Below are 21,885 nucleotides of genomic sequence, written 5' to 3'. Positions count from 1 at the left end.
TGACGCATTTACAAAGAATAGCAACACTTTAATATGGAGTCCTGACTGGAAATATAATCATTTCACAGTGACCTGTTTTAATGTCTATTGATACTTAATAAAGCTATACTTTGTGATCTTTTCCTGACAACCCTTCTTCTTTCTTCCCCCACCCCCCAACATGCTTTCCCAAATACCTAACCAGGTGGAATATGCCCAAGGTGGAGTGGAAGAATGGACTTCACTGGAAAGCCTTGAATGCCAGAAAAATATCTCGAATCTGGAGATAAACACCTTGTACAGAGTCAGGGTGAGTAGAATACATTTACTGTCCATCAAGTTGACTGCTGAAGTTGCATTGTTTTAAAATGTGTTTAAAGTATAGTATATCCAAAAGTAGTTTTACAAATTTTATTCAGAATTAGTGTCAAATTTGTTTCCATATTCATGCTTTGCATATGCAAGTGGCAGAGACTCAAGCTGTGATTCCCTGCTCGGTTATTCTTACTGAATGGTGGAACAAACTCAACAGGCTAGATAGCCTACTCCTGCTCTTATTTCTGTTGTTCTTCACCCCAGCTGTTTTGCATAAATGGTAGAAATCATTAATCCCTTAACATCCACAAAGTTATTTGTTTGGACATCATCAAACCCTTCAAGGTCCCACGCGGAAGTCTTGTCTGGAAGATTAGGTCTCATGAAATCCAGAGAGCTAGTTAGCTGGGTTCAAAATTAGCTCAGAGGTAAGAAGCAGAAGGTGGTGGTCCAAAGTGTTTCTTAGAATGAAGGCCAGTGACTAGTGGTTTTAAAATGAGATTAAGATTAGCTTTATTTGTTGCATGTACATCCAAACATACAGTGAAATGCATTATTTGTGTCAACGATCAACACAGTCCAAGGATGTGCCGGGGCAGCCCCCAAATGCGGCCATGCTTACAGCGCCACCATAGCATTCCCACAATTTACTTAATCCTAACCTGTACATCTTTGGAATGTGGGAGGAAACCTATGTGGTGGAACTGAATTCACGTTGCTGGTGCTGTGAAATGTTATACCAACCAGTGGACACCCGTGCCGCATGGTTTGCCACAGGGCTCAGTGTTAAGATCGATGTTATTCGTTATTTATATAAATGATTTGGATGTGCATGCACAAAGGTTGATCAGAAAATTTGTGAATGTCATGATATCAAAAGGTATTGTTTATTGTGAAGAAGATATGATCATGGATTACGGTGGGATCTTGATCAGTTAGTGAAGTGGGCTGAGGATGGGCAAATGGATTTCAATACAGATAAGTGGAGGGGATGAATTTTCAGAAAATTAAATCAGAGTAGGACTTGTACTATGACTGGTAGGGCACTAGGGAGTATAATGGAACAGAGGCTCCTGGATGCCTAGTTCATTTGAAAGCAGTGTCACGGGTAAGTGGAAAAGGCATTTAGCATACTGCTCTTCATCAGGCAGGGCATTGGGTACAGTAGTTGGGTCATAATGTTGCAGTTGTACAAGTTGCTGGTGAGGCTGCATGTGGAGTACAGCATACATCATCCTGTTACAAGAAGGGCATGGTTAAACTGAGGAAAAAGTGCAAGAAAGGTATTTTGAGGATGTTGTCAGGACTCGAGGGCCTGAGTTACAGGGAGCTTGTTCCATATAATCACCAAGCTGGGCCTTGTTCTTTCGTCTGCAGGAGAATGAGGAGGGACCTTATAGAAATATTTAAAATTATGCAAGGCACAGATAAGTTGGATGGTAACAGTTGTTTCCTCAGGATAAGGGAGTCCAAAGCTAGGGGGGTATAAATTTGGGGTGAGAGGGGAAAGATTTAAGAGGGATCTGAGAGGCAATGTTTTCATGCAGAGGCTGGTGATTATATGGAACAAGCTGCCAGAGCAGGTGGTTGAGGCAGGTACAATTGTGTAATTTAAGAAGCACTTGGATAAGTGCATGATGGGGCAGGGTTTGGAGCAATATGTCTGAATGCAAGCAAATTGGACAAGCTGGTTGGGTTATGTGGTTGGCGAGGATTTGCTGAGCCAAAGGGCCTGTATCCGTTACTCTGGCAAGTATATTTTGACACAATGCTGGGCTCATAACCTAGGAATGAGAATTTTTAATTAATTTTGTAGTCCAAGCATCCAACAGTCTTATCATTTCACCCAGCAAACTTGGCAAAGGCATGGCATTGTCACTCTGTGACTCAACTACATGTATAAAACAACATGTATAAAATTTGTAATCTGATCATCACAAGTTTAAGAGCACTGATATAGTCCACTTAACCCAATATGGTGGAGAAAATGCCTGATGATGGATCTTACTGAGATGGCATTTAATTTTGGCATCATTTACTTCAGTTTTTGTTAGTATTATCTGTAAGATGAACTCAACAGAATTTAGTTTTGATTCTAATGTAATTTCTTCAATCTTTGCAGGTTGCCGCTGTTACAGGTCGTGGGATAGGCAACTGGAGTGATTTGAAAACTATCACCACACAGAAAGGAGAAGGTAGTTGCAAAGCAATGATGCACAATGCCCTTTAGTTAGCAGTCTGCTTTTGAAATGCTTGAGCTATTTTGATGTTATTAAAGTGTTAATAGCTCAAAAGCACCAAGTTGGATAGTTTTAAAATCCTTGATCAATGTTCAGTAACTCCTAACTGGCAGTTCAGAAACTTGCACAATTTGAGCCCTTTTTTAAAAACTTAATGTAAATAAAGGTGCTTTATTGAATAAAGGTACTTTAACGATTTTATCAGATAAAGGAAAAAACTCTTCCTCCTTGTGCAGTGATTGATCCTGTTCTTATAAGATGAACAGATCAATCACATCAAGAAAGTTCAGACCATTATTATTATATTGTATAGGTAACAATGTGTAGTATTTGGAATGATGAGGCAAAAAATTTACATAAATATAGTCAGACTTTATCCTAACTTTCTCTGTTTACCTGACAACTATTACAAAATGTTGCTATTTATTTTTGACTTTATCTTTGAGAGTAGACAGCTTAACATAGGAAATAAATTATATGATGCATTATAGTTCCTGCTAACATTTCAATATCATTTTTAATTATTTTCAATATTTTAGTTATATTAATAGGCACAAGATTATTCCTGTATGTGAAAGAAGTTGAATATATTTTTGAGGTCTCAGCCCCTAGCACTGAAAAGTACTCATTTCATTAAGAGCCTTATTGGTAGTTCTAAAAAGGGTCAACCACATAAATCTGGACTGCTAGTCCCATTTCTATAGACTGCAGGTACCCGATGGCACTCTCCCCATTCGTCAGGCTTCAATGTACCTTATCGCTTCTTAGAGGAGTGATTCCCTGCTTTTCTTGTCTCTTTGCCATATTCATTTACCCTAATGACCATATTGAAATCAAAATGAGCTGCTTTTAATTCAGCATTTACTACAGCTGTATAAAATTTTGGTTAGGCTCTGTTTGAGTAATCATGTACACTTCAGGTAGTCACTTTACAGTAAAGATACACTTGGTGCAGAAGACACTTACTGGAATTTAGCATGTAGGATGGACAAACTTGAATTGTTTTCTCTGCAATGTCAGAGGTTGAGGGGGCAACCTAATGGAAATATATACAATTATATATAGGCTGGGTACTTAATCACAGTTGTTTCCCTATGCCAAATACAAGAGGGCCTAGCTTTAAGATAAGAGGGGGAAAATTTGAAGGTGGTGAGCAAGACGAAGATTGGTTGATGCTTGGAATGTGCTTCCTGGTGAAGGAACTAGTCAAAGCAGATATGCTGGCAGTTTTTAAGAAGCGTTTAGATAGGTACATGGGCGGACAGGAATGGACCATATGTGGCAGATGGAATTAGTTTAAATTGATAGCATAATCAGAATCAGGTTTATTATCACCAGCATATGACGTGAAATTTGTTAACTTAGCAGCAGCAGTTCAATGCAATACATATACTACTAAAACTCTTGTGCCCTGTTTGTTTGTGACCTCCAATTAGCACAAACGGTGCATTATAGCGGCACTTTTTTTGGCTAAATCAAATTAAAATGCGCTAACTTACAGAATGCAGGCAAAGTTCAGGGTTATATATTCGTATAAAATTGCTCATTCGCCAAAATAAACAGGCTCCCTTTTAACCCGAGACCCGATCGGCCATTATGGAAATCGGGATGTGACAGCCCGACGCATGCGCACGGCCAGCCTCAGCAGCGACACCTACAGGAGCAAAAGGGCAGGGCAGCTCTATTTCGAGGGTTCACATTCTGCTAATCGCCATCAGCATGTGCAGGATTGGGACAGATCTAACTGCCACCCATCAATAAGAGATGATTAAATCTTATTGTAATGATGTACTTCGAGACACCCATAAAACCCTTTGCTGCAGACAAAGGACAGCAGTGGCTATATCATGTCCATTTAGGAGAGCGCCAATCACATCATCTAGAATAATCAGCATCCTCTGGTGTTACTGCTTCGTATCTTCTATTCAGCATTAGGGTAAAAAAAAAATGGTCAGCCAATTATGCCGCATGGAAAGGGAAGGGGGACATGGTCAAGAGATGGCGCCAAACGTCATCGGGAAGCGGCAAGGAGAGGGAAAGAACAAGAATCAGATGAGGCCAGGGCCGCAGGACTCCAGGATCAGAGAGTCAGGACAAAAAAGGATGAGAGAAGAAGAGACAGAGGAGGAGAGGCATGCACATCTCCAGGATCAGAGACAAACAACAAACAGCAGAAGAGATGAAGAGACAGGGGGGTGAAAGGGCTGCATGTCTCCAGAATGACAACAAGAGGCACAAGGATGGCAGAGCAACACTCACAACACACTGGAGGAACTCAGCAGGTCAGGCAGCATCTGTGGAAATGATCAGTCAATGTTTCGGGCCGGAACCCTTCGTCAGGACTGAAGAGGGGGGAGGCAGAGGCCCTATAAAGGAGGTGGGGGGAGGGTGGGAAGGAGAAGGCTGGTAGGTTCCAGGTGAAAAACCAGTAAGGGGAAAGATAAAGGGGTGGGAGAGGGGAAGCAGGGAGGTGATAGGCAGGAAAGGTGAAGAAGGAATAAGGGAAAGCACAATGGGTGGAACCATGAGGGAGATGATAGGCAGCTGGGGGGGGCGGTGGGCAGAGTGAAACTGGGATGGGGGAAGGGAGGGGGAGGGAATTACCAGAAGTTAGAGAATTCAATGTTCGTGCCCAGGGGCTGGAGACTACCCAGATGGTATATGAGGTGTTGCTCCTCCAACCTCCTCAGCTTAGCCTCATCCTGGCAGTAGAGGAGGCCGTGTATGGACATATCTGAATGTGAAGCGGAGTTGAAGTGAGTGGCAACCGGGAGATCCTGTCTGTTGTGGCAGACGGAGCGGAGGCGCTTGATGAAGCAGTTCCCCAGTCTGCATCGGGTCTCACCGGTGTAGAGGAGGCCGCACCGGGAGCACTGGATGCAATAGATGACCCCAACAGACTCACAAGTGAAGTGTTGCCTCACCTGGAAGGACTGTTTGGGGCCCTGAATGGTGGCAAGAAAAGATGTGTAGGGACAGGTATAGCACTTACGCTTACAGGGATAAGTGCCTGGTGGGAGATCCGTGGAGAAGGACCAGGGAGTCATGGAGGGACTGATCCATGCGGAAAGCGGAGAGGGGTGTAGGGGGAAAGATGTGCTTAGTGGTGGGGTCCTGTTGAAGGTGGCGGAAGTTGCGGAGGATAATGTGCTGGATCCGGAGGCTGGTGGGGTGGTAGGTGAGGACAAGGGGAGCTCTGTCCCTGTTGTGGTGACAGAAGGATGGGGTGAGGGCTGGAGTGCGGGAATTGGAGGAGATGCGGGTGAGGGCATCATTGACGACGGCAGAAGTTAAACCATGATCCTTAAAGAAAGAGGACATTTGAGATGTCCTGGATGGCAGATAAACCAGAAATGATGCCATCAAAAGTTTCCTTCATTAAATGAGGAGGAGCTATATTTGCTTTGCTATGCGTTGTTCTTCTTTAATAAACTGAGGTTTTCTACTTCAGTTTCCAAAGCAAAGCGATACCAATAGCATTCAGGAAAATTTAATGTTCATTCTGGTCACATCAGACTGCACTACCCTTCTCTCAAAGGGTGCCCCAACGGGTCACCCCGTTGGCTAGTACATAATGTAGAAGAGAGGAAAAAAAATAAAATAAAAATAATAAATAAGTAAATCATTTACAGTATATGTACATTGAATAGATTTTAAAAGTGCAAAAATCAGAAATGCTGTATATTTTTTTAAAAAGTGAGGTTGTGTTCATGGGATCAATGTCCATTTAGGAGTCAGATGGCAGAGGGGAAGAAGCTGTTCCTGAATTGCGGAATGTGTGCCTTCAGGCTTCTGTACCTCCTTCCTGATGGTAACAATAAGAGGGTATGCCCTGGGTGCTGGGGGTCCTTAATAATAGACACTGCCTTTCTGAGACACCGCTCCCTGAAGATGTCCTGGGTACTTTGTAGGCTAGTACCCAAGATGGAGCTGACTAGATTTACAATCCTCTGCAGCTTCTTTCAATCCTGTGTAGTAGCCCCCCCCATACCATACAGTGATGCAGTCTGTCAGAATGCTGTCCACCGTACAACCATAGAAGTTTTTGAGTGTGTTTGTTGACATGCCAAATCTCTTCAAATATTGTGAGCTGAATTGCCTGTTCTTATGCTATACTGTTCCATTTTCTATTTGTTCATAAGAAAAAGTAAAATTGCCCGCAATCTAGATTGGAGTTAACATCTAAACTGTGGAGTGCCATAAACTGTTAAAGATACAGAGACTACAATTAAAATTTGAATCTTTATAATAGCTCAGATTTGATAGACAACATAACAGTTCAGTGGCTGGTGAATTTAAGTGTCAAATAATGAACGAGTAGTATTACATGCAGCTGTGTACAATTGTTTGCATAAATGTTGATTTTTGTTTTTGCATTTTCTTCATAATAGCTATTCCACCACCAACTGTTCAAGTTATAAGTTCAAAGGAAGACATGGTTATCCTGGAGCTGCAGTTAGATGTTAAGTTTAAGGTACATTTTATATATAACAAATGTTAATAAATGCCTTTATTAAGATTGAGTAGCTTTACAAACTCTTTGATAATTGCACTGAACAATATGAAGTTGTATATCAGAAAGGTAAATTTTGTCAGCTGTCACTTGGTGCTAAAACAGTAACCATGCTGTTCAGTTTAGATGTTCCTGTCATTTACATAGTGTGTACAAGGCATACAGATAAAACTGCAGTATGCAAGTGTCCTTTAATTTGATAGGTGGTGGTAATATGCAAATTCAGATTTAGTATGTTTCAGACTAGTCTATTAGTATGACGTAGGAACTAACAACCAGGACACTTTCTGGAGGTAAGTGGGAAAAGTGAGCGGTACATGGGCACACTACCCATTATTTGATTAGACAATCCAAAATTTAGTTTGAATCTAATGGGAGGATAATCAAATGGAAGACAAAAAATCCGAGATGTAGACTGGAAGGGAACCTATAAGTTAGCTTATTGTTCTGGATAATTGTACTAGTCAGAAGACTGCTGTATATTTTAGTGTAGCATTGGAAAAGAAATTTACAAAATACTCTTAATCTTTGTCATTTCAGGGCAAATTTATGAACTTCAGTGGAAGGTGCCTAAATTTTTTCACCATATTTTTTTTCAGGTGGTCAGTTATGTGGTGGATGTGTCGTGGGTGTTTGATACCCATATAAAAGAAAAGAAAACATTGACTCTTGATGGAAGAAAGACTACTTTATCTGGTATGTACCAGTATGAATTTGCAGATGCAGATAATGAAGTCATACAAATACAAATGACTTCTCACAAAATCCATCAATGAATTTTTTTAAAGTCTAATCAATCGACTTGTGAGATCTCCATTATATTGCTTATTGCATATATTTTGGCTTGGACATCAACAGACTTCCTTAAAATAAGTATCGTATGCAAACTTTCTGGCATGCATATGCACTCTCTTCTGTCTGTGAGAGGGAGGCTTGCCTCAACTTTTTTTTTGTTCCAGTCCTTGGCCCAAAAGCTACTCAGGCTAACTTGTGCACTTGGTTTCCTTCAATTTACAGTAATCAGTAACACCTGCAAATATCTGAATAGTAAACTGTAAAATTTGCTCTTGGATTTCTTGTCTTTCCATCTTTCTTTTAAGATACAACTTAAAATCTACTATGAGGAAGATATTGTAAGTTGTCCTCATGCTACTATGACTTGGTCACATTCTGATCACAAATTTTTAAAAAATCTTACATCTACAAATGTCAAAGGTGTAGCTGTAATCACATTTATCAATATTTTCTAAAAATCTGCACAGCAAAATTTTGTATTTCAAAAATTTTATTTTGTGCACTAGCTGCTGCTTGGAACAATGTCTGGTCTTTCTGATTGTATCAATGGATTCATAATTTTTATTATACAGTTGTCAATTTAACTGCTGGAACAGATTATGAGTTTTCAACATGGGCTAAAACACAGAAAGGAGATAGCCCAGTATATATTACACATGCTAAAACGAATGGAACGATGCCAGCTGCTCCTAAACTTCAAGCAGTACCAATCAATCAGACTGCTGTGGACTGCAGTTGGAGGGGCCCAACTAATGTGGTAAGTGGCCTGTGTATTCTAGGCAGAACAGTTAGCTATTGTATTTATTGACCTTTTGATAGTGTTTCCATGGTTGCTGGATAAGAAACAACATGGCATGCTTTATCACATTCTTCTCTGAAATCATACAGAAGACAATCTCTGCTTAATAAATGCTGAGTCCAGAAAAATATCTTCCATATATGTAATTATTGGAGCAAACTGTTATTCCTCTGTAAGAGACACAAAGTGCTGGAGGAACTCGGCAAGTTAGACAGCATCTATGGAGGGGAATAAACGGTTGACATTTTAGGCCAAGGCCCTTCAGCAGGACAGAAATGTTGGGGAAGAAGCCAGCATAAAGAGGTGTGAGAAGGGATAGGATGGCACCTCTACTGCCTTGACAAGGCCAACTCAGCTTGGAGGAACGATACCTCGTATTCTGTCTGGTTAGCCTCCAGCCTGATAGCATGAACTGTAACTAATTTCTCTAACTTCCAGAAATTTTTTCTCCCTCTCCCTTTCTCTTTTTTTCCATTCCCCATTCTGGTTACCTTCTCAGCCTTTCTTTTCTCACTTTCTCATTCCCTCCCTTTGATTCCCCTCCTTCCCCTTTTTTCGAACATAGATTTGCAACAGTTGAGTTTTATGCTGTTCAGAACTAATTCCACATGCACTCTCCAACAATAATTGCCCAAAATGAGAGCTATCTTTTATGTTCTTCTCTGTAGACACTGATACTTATTTTACACTTTCTCATTTCTTTTGACCCGCGAAACATGGCAATTAGCAGCCTTGCTGTCATTATGTTTTATAGTAGAGGAAATGGGATAGTGTTTGCCTTTGACCATGTGAAATCTGTTCAAAGGACAGATTATGCTCTAGAGTGCCTGCTTATTGGTGCTGTGGCTACTAAAGAAACACATGGAGGCAGAGAGAGCTGAACTCGGAATGCCTTTACTGATTCAAAATCGTGGGCTTAAATCTCCCCTCCCATGGGCCCTTGCAACCCGCGGGGCGGACGTGATGTCAGACTGTCTCCGGAAGGTCCGCCCTGAGCGGATAGTTCCAAACGCGCTACCGCGTGTCTGCCCGCGGCTCCCGATGGTGGCTTGAGTCCCGCGTGTGCGGGCTGCCACAAAATAACCTGTGAAAGTATCAGTCAATTGCATTGGAAAAAATCATTTGTCCTAATTCTGTTTTCTGTGACAGCAGGTTTGCAATCCTTGCTAACACACTTCCTCCACTGCTATGTGCTCTTAATTTATGCACAGTAGTTTATATGACGCTGTCAAATGCCTTTAAATGTACTAAATCTACAGGTTCTCTATCAACTCTCCCGATTCCCATCCTCAAAAGATTCAAATAGATTTGTCGAATACAAGTTACCTTTCATTAACCTTGTCGACTGGATTTGAGTATCTCCTGTACCTAATAATGTAGCCACTGAGTGTATTTCTGATTGTGTTTTCTGCTGCTGTAGTCCATCCACTTCAAGGCTTGACACGTTGTTCGTTCAGAGATGCCCTTTTGCACGCTGCTGTTGTAATGCATAGTTATTTGAGCTACTATTGCCTTCCTATCAGTTTGAACCAGTTTGACTATTCTCCTCTGACCTCTCATTAACAAGGTGTTTTTGCCCACAGAACTGCCGTTTACTGGATTTGGTTTTTTTTTCATGCAGTTCTCTGTAAATTCGAAAGACTGTTGTGTGGGGGGAAAAAATCCCAGGAGATCAGTTTCTGAGATCCTCAAACCACCCCATCTGGCACCAACAATTATTCCATGGTCAAAGTCACTTGGATCACATTTCTGAACAACTACTGAACCTCTTGCCATGTCTGCATGCTATCATGCATTGAGTTGCTGCTACACGATTGGCTGATTTTTTATTTGCATCAACGCGCAAGTGTATTGATGTATCCTCTTAGTTGTCTCCTCGTTGATTATCAACTCTAGCATCTTTCCAGCAATAGGTGTTAAACTAAGTGGCTTATAGTCCCCCACCTTATCTCTTCCTACATTTGAAATGAGGTTGTTTTCTAATCCTCTGCTGCCCTCCCATCCTTTAAAAATCTTGAGTGCAGGATATTGGTCCTGCACTCAAGATCTGTCTGCCTTTAACCCTATGAGTTTCTTAATACATGTGTCCTTAAGATTGGGATATTCACAAGTTCTTTCATTTTTCACATTTCTGCCATTTCTTTGTTTCCTGTTTTTAATTCACCAGCCTTGTTCATTCAAGGTCAAAAGAAGCAGAATTAGACTTGTTTTTGCAATAGATAGATAATTTATATATGTAAGATTAAGATAGAAGCTCAAATGTCAAATTTTGTGAAAAGCTTTTCATTTATAATTTTTAAAAAAAAATCATCCTTTTTATAATAGAATAGGGGGAAGCGTAAACAATACACATTTATAAAATTTATTTACCAAGACTAGAATGTTAGCTTAATAATTTTAGCTTGGTACACTTAATATCTCAATTTCAGAATATTTAGCAAACTCCAGTATTCTGTCTTATTTAAAAAATATTAACATGAAAGGTCATAGTGAAAATTAAAACACTAGATTCTTTTACTTGGTTTTGTAACAACTACAAAAGCAAAACTTGTGGCGAAGGTGGTTATAGCTGACATCATTTAGCAGATTTCCAGCTTTAACTCTCGTGTGAATGTCAAACTTCAGTATTAATTTCAAAGTTAAAAGTAAATTTATTTATCAAAGAGTACAAATTCAAAAATAGAGGAAAACAAAGAAAAATTAAGCAATAAATGTCAAGAACCTGAGATGAAAAGTTCTTGAAAGTGAGTTCATAGGTTGTGGGAACAATTCAGTGATGGGGTGAGTGAAGATTTCCCCCTTGGTTCAAAAGCTTGATGGTTGAGGGTTTATAACTGTTCCAGAACCTGGCGGTGCAAGTCCTGATGCACCTGTACCTTCCTGATGGCAGAAGTGAGAAGAGAGCATGGCTTGGATGGTGGGGGTCCTTGATGATGATCACTGCTTTTCTGTAACAGCACTCTGTAGATGTGCTCAATGGTGGGGAGGGTTTTATCCGTGATGGACTGGGCCGCATCCATTACTACTTAAGGCTTTTTCTATACAAGGGTATTAGGACCCTTGGCATTGGTATTTCCATTGTGAGGGGATCCAGGATTGCCCCTATTAACTGTTTGAAGAGAGACAGAGAGGGTCATTTATCATTGATGGTTTGTTTTGAAAAGAGAGAGACGAAGATTGACGGTTGGACTCTCACGGGAGGTAACTTTGGAGTTTTACTTTGGAGATAACACTGAGCAGCTCGAAGGTTGCTATGGTGACCAACAGGCCATTATTGATGTCACTTCCAAGGACTTGTTGCCTGCTTGCATTCCTTTACAGACAAAGGAAAGAGGGACTCTTTGAATGACAGGTGATGCTTAGCCTGGTAAGATAAATAGGAGGTCAGATGATACAGACCTCAGACACATGATCAGGACACTGAGTGGTTTTGGAGGATCGATCAGGCGGATCGATCTAATTGCTCTGCCAGTGAAAATTCAAAGGCAAGACCGGTGGGGAGTTGTCCATGTGTCCGACCCTGGCCTGGGTAGACAGCTCAACCACACTGAAGTACAGTCCCCTTTGTTAAGTCACAGTCGGTGACTTGTGAAGGATTTCGGAGGATGACGAGAAGATCGACGGCAACAGCTCACTTGAAGACTCAACTCTCTCTCCATCACTATTCAACTAAATACCACGAACTGAACTGAACTTTACTCAACATCGTAACACTGTATCTATTGTACCCCTAGACTTAAAGAAGTGTGGTTTTTCGTTCATATTTTTCCACACTTACTGATTTACTTATATATATAATTCTTGCTAACCTGTTTGATTTACCTTCAGTTAGTTTACCGTATTGCGTTGTTATTAATAAATATTATTAGTTATTAACAATACTAGACTCCAAAGTGGTTTCTATTTCTGCTGGTTCTTTATTCTCATCACGGGGTACGTGACACCATAACCAGTCAATATTCTCTCCACCACACATCTAAAACCTTGACAAACTTCTATAGATGACATGCCAAATTTTTGCAAACTTCCAAGGAAGTAGAAGCACTGCTATGCTTTCTTTATACTGGCACCTGAGTGCTGGACCCAGGACAGATCCTCTGAAATGATAACACAGGGGAATTTGAAGTTGCTGACCCTCTCCACATCTGATTTCTTCTCTTCTCTCCTCTCTTTCCCCCCCCCCACCCCCAAATGAAAACTGGCTGATGGACCCTGGGTTTCTTACTCTTGAAGTCAATAATCACCTCCTCGGTCTAGCTGACATTGAGTGAGAGGTTGTTGTTGTGGCACCACTCAGCCAAATTTTCAATCTCCCTCCTGTATGCTGATTCATCATCACCTTTGACTTGGCCACTGACAGTTCAATGTAGTATAGTGCAGATAAATGCAGATTGTTTTCCTATCAATAAAGCTAAAACTTCTGGTCATTTTTTAAATTGCACTTATCTGTAGGCTAAACCTTTAACAAAGTAATTAAGTGAAGAGACATTGTCATTTTGTCTACACTTCTGATTAGAATAACTAGGTGGAGGCGTTGTAACCTTTGATCCTGCTCACCATTCAAGATCACAGGTGATCTTCCATCGTAGTGCCATTTTCCAGCAATATTTCTGCATTCCTTGATTCCCGTAATTCTTCGTTTCAATTGAAAATTATTGACTGAGCTTCCACAGTTGTCTTGAAGAAATGTTCACTACCATTCATGTGAAGAAATTTCTTCTCTCTCTCATCCTAGATTCCTCCATCAGAGTAAACATTGTTTTGCATGTAACCTGTGAGAATTTTTAAGTTGTGATGAACAAAAGGAAACAGAATTGGATTTATTATTGCTGACATAAGTCATAAAATTTTTTTGATTTGTGGCAGCAGTACAGTACAAGACAATATTACTATTGAGTTACTATAATAAATACTGCAAAAGTGGAATAAGGTAGTGGTATTTGTGGATTCATGAACTGTTCAGAAGTTCGATTTGGGTGGGGGCAAATTGGTTTCTAAAATGTTCAGTATGCATCTTTAAGCTCCTGTACCACCTCTCTGACGGCAATAACGAGAAGGGGGCATGACCTAGTTGACGAATTTCCTTAATGATGGATACTGCTTCTTGTGGCAGCGCTTTTTGAAGATGTCATCAATGGTGGGGAGGCTTATGCCTATGAGGGAGCTGTTTAGTCTACAACCCTCTGCAGCCTCTTTCAATCCTGTGCATTAGAACTTCCATAGCAAGCAGTGATGCAACCAGTCAGCAGGCTCTCCATGGTACATCTGTAGAAATTTGCTCGAGTCTGTGAATACCAAATCTCCTCAACTGTTAATGAAATATAACAGCTAGCCTGCCTGCCTTCATGATTATATCAATATGTTGGGCCCAGGATAGATCCTCAGATCTTGACACCCAGGAACTTCAAGCTGATCTCCTTTCCACTGGTGAACCCTCAGTGATGACTTGTGTGTGTTCTCCTGACTTCCCCTTTCTGAAGTCCACAATCAATTTTTTGGTCTTACTGACATTGAGTGCAAAGATGTTGTTGCAACACTACTTAACCGGTCAATCTGACCCATTCCTGTGTGCCTGCTCATCACCATTTGAGATTCTACCAACAATGGTGTCATCAGCGCATTTATCAATGGCATTTTAGCTGTGCCTAGCCACACAGTCATGAGCATAGAGTGTACAGCAGTGGGCTAAATGTGCTTCTTTCAGGTGTGCCTAGTGCCACTGAGGAGGAAATGTTCTTTCCATTTCACTCTGGCTGTGATGTCCTGATGAGAAAGTCAAAGATCTATTTCCATGGGGAGGTACAGAGAACGAAGTTTTGAATCTTGTTGGTTAATACTAGGGGGCTGATGGTATTGAATGCTGAGATGTAGTCAATAAACAGCAGCCTGTCATGGGTATTGCTGTTGTTCAGGTAGTTCAAGGCTGAGTGGAGAGCCAATGAAATTGCATCCACTTTTGTGGCAGAAGGTAAATAGCAGCGGGTCTAGGTCTTTGGTCAGGAGTTGATTTTAACCACGACCAACGTCTCAAGGCACCTCATCACAGTAGATATGAGTGCTATTGGGTGGTAGTCATTGAGGCAGTTCACTCTGTTTTTCTTGGGCACTGTATGATTGATGATCTTTTAAAGCAGCTGGGAACCTCTGACTACAGCAGTGTGAGGTTGAAGATGTCCTTGAGCATTCCATCCAGTTGGTTTGCACAGATTTTCAGTACCCTGCCAGGAATGCCACTGGGGCCTTGCAAAGGTTCACCCTCTTGAAAGATGTTCTGATGTCGGCCTCCAAGATAGATCACAGGGTTGCCAGGTGCTGTGGGGATTTGCACTGACGTAGTCTTTATTCTCCCTTTCAAAGTGTGAATGAAAAGTGTTGAGCTCATCATCAGGGAGTGAGGCATCACATCCATTTATGCTGTTAGGTTTCACCTTATTGGAAATAATGGCATGCAAATTTTGGCACAGCTATTGTGCATCCATTCACAAGGAATTGCCTTTTCACTCTTGCAGTGGCCTTCTGTAGGTCACAGCTTGTCTTGGTGGGTTCTGGATGCCGGTCTTGAACAGTACAGATCTGGCCCTCAACAGAGTGAATATTTCCTGATTCATCCAGGATTTCTGGCTTGGATATGTCTGATACGTTCTTGAAGGCACGTACTCCTCCATGCACGACTTGATGAAGTCAGTGAGGACTGCCATATACATACAAATCTGAAGATGAATCCCTGAATATGGTCATTGCACAGATTCGAAGCAGTTCTGTGTTCATCTTCCTCCCTCGATTGTACTGTTGCAGTCTTCACGACTGGTGCTCCAGTCCTTTTTTGAGTCAGTAGTGAAGAAGGCGAATTCAATGTTGGCATTCATTTCTAGAGGAATAGCGTATAGGAGCAGGGATGTGATGTTGAGGCTCTATAAGGTGCTGGTGAGACCTCACTTGGAGTACTGTGGGTAGTTTTGGTCTCCTTAATTAAGAAAGGATGTGCTGACGTTGGAGAGGGTACAGAGAAGATTCACTAGAATGATTCCAGGAATGAGAGGGTTAACATATGGGGAACGTTTGTCCGTTCTTGGACTGTATTCCTTGGAGTTTAGAAGAATGAGGGAAGACCTCATAGAAACATTTCAAATGTTGAAAGACATGGACAGAGTGGATGCGGCAAAGTTGTTTCCCATGATGGGGGAGTCTAGTACGAGAGGGCATGACTTAAGGATTGAAGGGCGCCCATTCAGAACAAAGATGCAAAGAAATTTTTTTAGCCAGAGGGTGGTGAATCTGTGGAATTTGTTGCCACGGGTGGCAGTGGAGACCAAGTCACTGGGTGTATTTAAGGCAGAGATCGATAGGTATCTGAGTAGCCAGAGCATCAAAGGTTATGGTGAGAAGGCAGGGGAGTGGGACTAAATGGGAGAATGGATCAGCTCATGATAAAATGGCGGAGCAGATTTGATGGGCCAAATGGCCGACTTCTCCTTTGTCTTTGTCTTATGGTCTTTTTTCCTGTCCTAGTCTACTTAATATCTTCACACAGCAAAACAGCTATCCCTGGACACTCTCATAAACTGCTGGAAGCATTTTAGGACCGCAAGAAATTGCAGCAAGTTGACAACCCAGTCCACCATGCAAACCAATCTTCCCTCCATGGATTCCATTTATACTTCCCACTGCCTTGGGAAAGCAGCCATCATAATGAAAGACCCTGCTCACTCTAGCATTCTCTCATCTCCCCTCTCCCACTGCGTGAAAGATGCAAAAGCCCGAGAGAATGAACCACCAGACTCAGACAGCTTCTAACCTACTGTTACCAGAGTCTCTGAATCTACATTGCTGTGACTATTGATCTTTATTTGTGTACGTACACTGCACTTTCTCTAACTGTTAACACTATATTCTGCATTCTGTTTTCTTTTTACTTAGTGTAACTGTATGTTTTGAGCTGTCTGGCATTCAAATCAAAAGCTTTTCTTTCACTGGATCTCAAAATATGTAACAATAATATAACAGTACTTTGATTTCACTCCCTTTGTGTCAAATATATCCTCTTCTGGATAAAAAGGCCACAAACACCAAAAACATGTATATTTGTAGTTAAGTCTTGCATATTCCTGTAATCAAACCCTCATGTAATAAAGGCTGGCATACCATTTGTCTTCAGTGCCTGCTGCACCTGTATGATGGCTTTCAGTACCTTGTGTACAAGGATACCGAGGTCTTGTTGAACACTAGTCGATCTGTCACCATTTAACAAATTTGCTGCTTTTCCTTTGTGCAGCAAAATGGACTACTATATATTTTTCATGTTGTATTCTATCTGGTATGTTCTTGTCCACTGACTCAGCTTGTTCATATTCCCTTGTTGGCTCTTTACATGATCTTCTGTACTCACAATCCCACCTAGTACTGGCAACAGACTTAAATACATTTGTATCTTTAGTCATTGATATATTGTCTTATTTATTGTTATTATATCGACATTATTGATTTATCCATTGATGTACAGTAGATGGTGATTAGCTGGGACTGAAGGGTTAACTATTACAGTACCCCTAGCTGCAACTAGCCTTATGCTTTGCTCTCTGTACAATAACCAAATTTCAATACGTGTCAGTATGATACTCCTAATTCCATGTGCCCTAACCTTGCTAACCAGCTTCCTGTGCATGATCTTTTCTCGACAAGCCTTCTGGAAATCCAAATTTACCATTAATTTCTTTTTACTTGAGCTACAATAAAGCATACTTTATTTAGTTTCTTGCTAGTTCTTGTACGCAATGATAACAAGTTATCATTGGAAATTAAGGTTGTCCAGAAATAACTTGACAGTAACAATCTTACTTTGTTAACAGGTTTATGGTGTTTTCTTTGCCACGTCGTTTTTGGAACTGTATCGGAATCCAAATTATGTTAAATCATCCAAGAACCATCTCATGGTGATAGTGAACAGTGATGAGCAGTATCTATTCTTGGTAAATATTTCATTTATTGTACTTTTACCTGCTGAAGGTCAGTTATTGTTTGCATGGAAATATGATAAAATTTTAATCTTGTCACTTGAAGTTGGATTGATTCCTTCTGAACCCAAACTTAACAAAGAGATTAGCCTAATGAGACTGCCAAATGAGGATGTTAGAAAAACATTGAGAAATTACTTCACCATTGTCGAATGCTTGTGACTGGTGGTTTTCAGGTGTCATTCCTGGTGGTGCCTGGATATCATAACATTTTGGAGAGTATAACGTGGGTTCTTTGAGAAGTACTCGCATGGTGGCTGATTGTGAACTGTAAGATTAATGTGTAGCTTGAGGGAGAATCCTAATCATAAAAAAAAATTCTTACACTTGAAAAATAATGATATGTATAGCACATGCAATGTGTGGTCAGTTTGAAATGCAATCCAATTCAGGTGAGTTTAGAAGTTTTCTAATTATATTTCCTGAAATCCTCACAGCTGTTTAACATGTTGGTTTTATAGAAACCTTTACTATTGGGGCAGGTGTTCTGGAATGAATTATATTGGATGCTTTGGTGTTGAACTTGTACCTATAAAATGAGTGCAATAACACTGGATTTTTGATAGTTTTATCAATCCTTTCAAGAAAGGTATGAAATGTGGAGGCAGTCTCAAGTTTTGAACATGTATTCCTTGTTCAAACTGCCAGATGACATTGATTTGACATCACTGAGCTGTCCTTATTTAGTTTTATGCATAATATTTATTTAAAATATGTATGTGATTATAGAAAGCTTGAGGTGGTTCACTTTACCTGCGATCACTTTTTAATTTTCTATATATATTTCTAGGTTCGTGTTGTTGTCCCATATATGGGGCCACCATCTGAATATGTTGCTGTTAAGATGATACCTGATAACCGGCTGCCACCTCGCCGCTTGCACATTGTGAAGGAGGACAAGACATTTGTTGTATTGAAATGGCAGCCTCCATATGACCTGCTGAATGAAAGCTTAGTGAGTGTTTGCCCTGTCTACAGATAATTTGTATATTTTTTATCCCCAATGCACCACAGCCTTTTAAAAGACACTATGGGCTTAATAAATGCCAGTGGACAAAGAACAGTGAGGCTCTGTTAAAGTAGGAAGTATTCTGGTTAGACAGGATCTGTCTGATCTTTTAAATTGTTGATTTTGCATTCAAAGTCAGGACAAGCTCGGCCAACTTGTTCTAAGGTTCAGAGAAGGAAGAGGGGAAGAGAGAGTGAAGGGAATTCTGTGATGGGATGATACACAAGTAGTGGTTGTTCTGGCTAAATAAGGGTGGTGCCAATTTATTAATCTGTGGAGGCCAAATCTTTATGTATATTTGAGGCAGATGTTGATAGATTCTTGATTGGTCAGGGCATGAAGGGATATGAGGAGAAGGTAGGAGATTGAGTCTGAGAAGAAAATTGGATCAACCATGATGAAATGGTGGAGCATACTCGATGGGCCAAATGACCTAATTTTGCACCTGTATCTTAGAGTCTTGTGATCTTATAACTGAGTATGTTTTTATTTGGGACTTTTGCATAGCAGTGTAGATAATTAGTATTAAAAATGGCATACTATTAAGAGGCATTTTGATGGTGCTCAAGGGATTGCATGGTTCTTGGCTCCAATTAGTCACCTCTCCCAGCAGGCCACTTGTGCTTCAGAACAGGAACTATATTCATTCTGTGCTCCTGTAAATGCTATGTGGATAACCAGCCTTGCAAACAGTCTTTTTAAACATGTATGGTTGACTCTTCTGGGTTTTATTTTATAGCCAAATAGTTTCTTACTGCTCTAATAACTGAAAGAACATGTGCTAGTCACTAATCAAATTTGTTTGTTTCCCAGACTTATGTAATTCTTGTAAAAGATTCCATTCGTCAAACTGAAAAAAGTTACAAGGTGGTCTCAAAGAACAACACAGTGGAATATATCGTGAAGCAGCTGGAACCAGGTGGAAAGTACACTGTGGTCATTAGACTGTTAAATATGAGCAAAGAAGCAACTGTGTCTCTTAACACAGGTGAGCGAAATTGTAAGACTTAAATCCTTTATGAAAAGGGTGCATATGACCAGGGAATGTAATTACTAACTGCTAGGGAAAAAACAGGTTGCAAGCTTGAAGAAAGATTAGATAAGATTTGTCATTTAGAAATGCATGCATGCATTAAGTAATGATACAATGTTCCTCCAGAGTGATGTCAGAAAAAAAACAGGACAAACCAAAGACCAACACTGACAAGACCACATAATTATAATGTATAGTTACAGCAGTGTAAAGCAATACCATAATTTGATAAAGAACAGACCATGGGAACAGTAAAAAAAAAGTCTCAAAGTCCCGATCGACTCCCGATAGTCCCGGATAGCAGGAGGCAGAAGGGAAAAACTCCCTCTGCTATAAACCTCCAGGCACTGACAACTGTCGATGCATTGGAAGCACCCGACCCCAGCCAACTCTGAGTCTGTCCGAAAACTTCGAGCCTCCGACCAGCCCTTCAGCACCGAGCACCATCTCTGCCGAGTGCTTCGACCCGTCCCAGCCGCTGAGCAACAAGCAAAGCCGAGGATTCAGGGCCTTCCCCTCCGGAGATTCAGGATCACACAGTAACAGCGGCAGCGAAAAAGGCGTTTCAGAAGTTTCTCCAGATGTTCCTCCGTTCTCTCACGTCTGTCTCCATCAAATCAGAATTGTGCGCGGCACCCTACTTGACAGATTACAAATATCATTCACTGGAGTGGCCACGCAAAATCATTTATATAGCCAGCACAGTTTACGTTTCCAGATTCAAAACGTAATTACTTTGAAGTGTTGTAAACAAACAAGTAAACACAGGTTTATTTAAGCATTGAAAAATCTGTACTAGTGGTTGATGAGCAGCTTTGGCTCACCCTGCCCACCTGGAGCAGGATCAGAGGGCGATTTCTCAAGCATGATGTTGGGGAATCCCAACATGACTGCACTAGCTGAGTCAGAATCTATCAGTCGGAGATGTGCAGATGTGGAAGTCTGGGTCACAATTTTCAACAGTTGAGCATTGATTGGAACTGCCAGCAATAACAGTCTGCATGATCTAGCTTAAAATATCTATGATTCTGTTGGCTGAGGTGGAAATTTTGCCAAAAACATTTAAGTTCTGTGTTTGTGTTTTGCTGTATTATCTTTAAAATCTCCTCAAGGTGTATGCACAGGTAGTTCAAATTTATTCCAAAGAACTGCTTATCACATGAGCTCTTCCAGAGTTGAGCACCTGGGGAACCAAGCTAAGCGAGCAGAGGTGTGAGGGAACTGGAGCATCTGTCAGAAAATCACAAGAGAACACTAATGCTCCACACAAACAATACCAAAGATCAGGGTCAAACCTTGATTCCTGAAGTTGTGAGCAGAACTAACTGTTGCACCATTATGCTGTATCTTGATTCTTTTGGAAAAAGGAGAAATATTAAAAGCTAAAAAACTGAATTATTATTCCTGTAACACACTTGCACTCTACATAGTGTTTTGGATGCTTCTAATAGTTGTCATTCAGTTTTGTCTTAAAACAAGTCATGATTAGTAGTATTCACGCAGAAATACTATTCAGACATTTTTTCAGCAGCAGTGCAGTAATCTTTTTGGAGATGTACATGATAAAAAATCAAATATTCACGACATTAGATTTTGAATGAGGTTGCTACAGGGTTTAGGATATCAGAGCAGATTAGGCCATACAATGTCTGCTGTGGCAGTTAATAAAATGATGGCTTTTTATCCAATCTTTGTCATCAACTCCATTTTCTGAGCTGATTGCTATAGCTCTTAATTTCCTTGTGCAGAAATGTATCTGTGTCGGTGTTAATGACTTGATATTGCCATCTCTCTGAGAGAATTCTGAAGATTTGTTACTCTTGGGGGGGGGGGGGGAGAAAAGTTCCTCCTCTGTATCAGTTGCCCTTTCCCTACTCTGAGACTCTGTTCAAGACTCTCCTACCAGAATGAAATACCCTCAAATAGTTTTGAATATTGTACTAAGCTTGCCTCTCGTCAGAATTTCAGGAGAATGAATCCTAATGGCTGTTCAAGGTCAAGGACACTCAGAAAAGGATAGTGCAGTTTCTTTCCCTAACTATTCTGGTATAGTTTTTAATATCCAAGTGAAAACAGTGCTTATTTAAATTTGGTAAAAAATATTTGCCTTCTCATGTGGCAATGTGGATTAGAAAAAAATCGTTGTGAGGTCCACCAGACTGAGTAAGTAAATATTTTCTATATGAACTAA

At 40.6% G+C, this 21,885-nt stretch overlaps 1 protein-coding gene across 2 annotated transcripts in view; it reads left to right on the top strand.

Annotated features, from left to right (window-relative positions):
• sorl1 (sortilin-related receptor, L(DLR class) A repeats containing) overlaps positions 1-21,885 on the top strand; it is a 258,600-nt gene that overhangs the window by 206,665 nt on the left and 30,050 nt on the right. For both annotated transcript variants that reach the window (XM_063038299.1, XM_063038298.1), the window contains exons 37-44: positions 185-289; positions 2,417-2,489; positions 6,926-7,008; positions 7,647-7,743; positions 8,415-8,599; positions 17,488-17,607; positions 18,443-18,607; positions 19,475-19,649. In XM_063038299.1, coding sequence (XP_062894369.1) covers positions 185-289; positions 2,417-2,489; positions 6,926-7,008; positions 7,647-7,743; positions 8,415-8,599; positions 17,488-17,607; positions 18,443-18,607; positions 19,475-19,649 — 1,003 coding nt within the window. The remainder of the gene's footprint in view (positions 1-184; positions 290-2,416; positions 2,490-6,925; positions 7,009-7,646; positions 7,744-8,414; positions 8,600-17,487; positions 17,608-18,442; positions 18,608-19,474; positions 19,650-21,885) is intronic.

The sequence above is a fragment of the Mobula hypostoma genome, chromosome X2 (genome assembly GCF_963921235.1).
Source record: "Mobula hypostoma chromosome X2, sMobHyp1.1, whole genome shotgun sequence".
NCBI lineage: Eukaryota > Metazoa > Chordata > Chondrichthyes > Myliobatiformes > Myliobatidae > Mobula > Mobula hypostoma.
The sequence above is the reverse complement of the archived record's forward strand: the minus strand, read 5'-3'. Positions and strand labels throughout refer to the sequence as shown.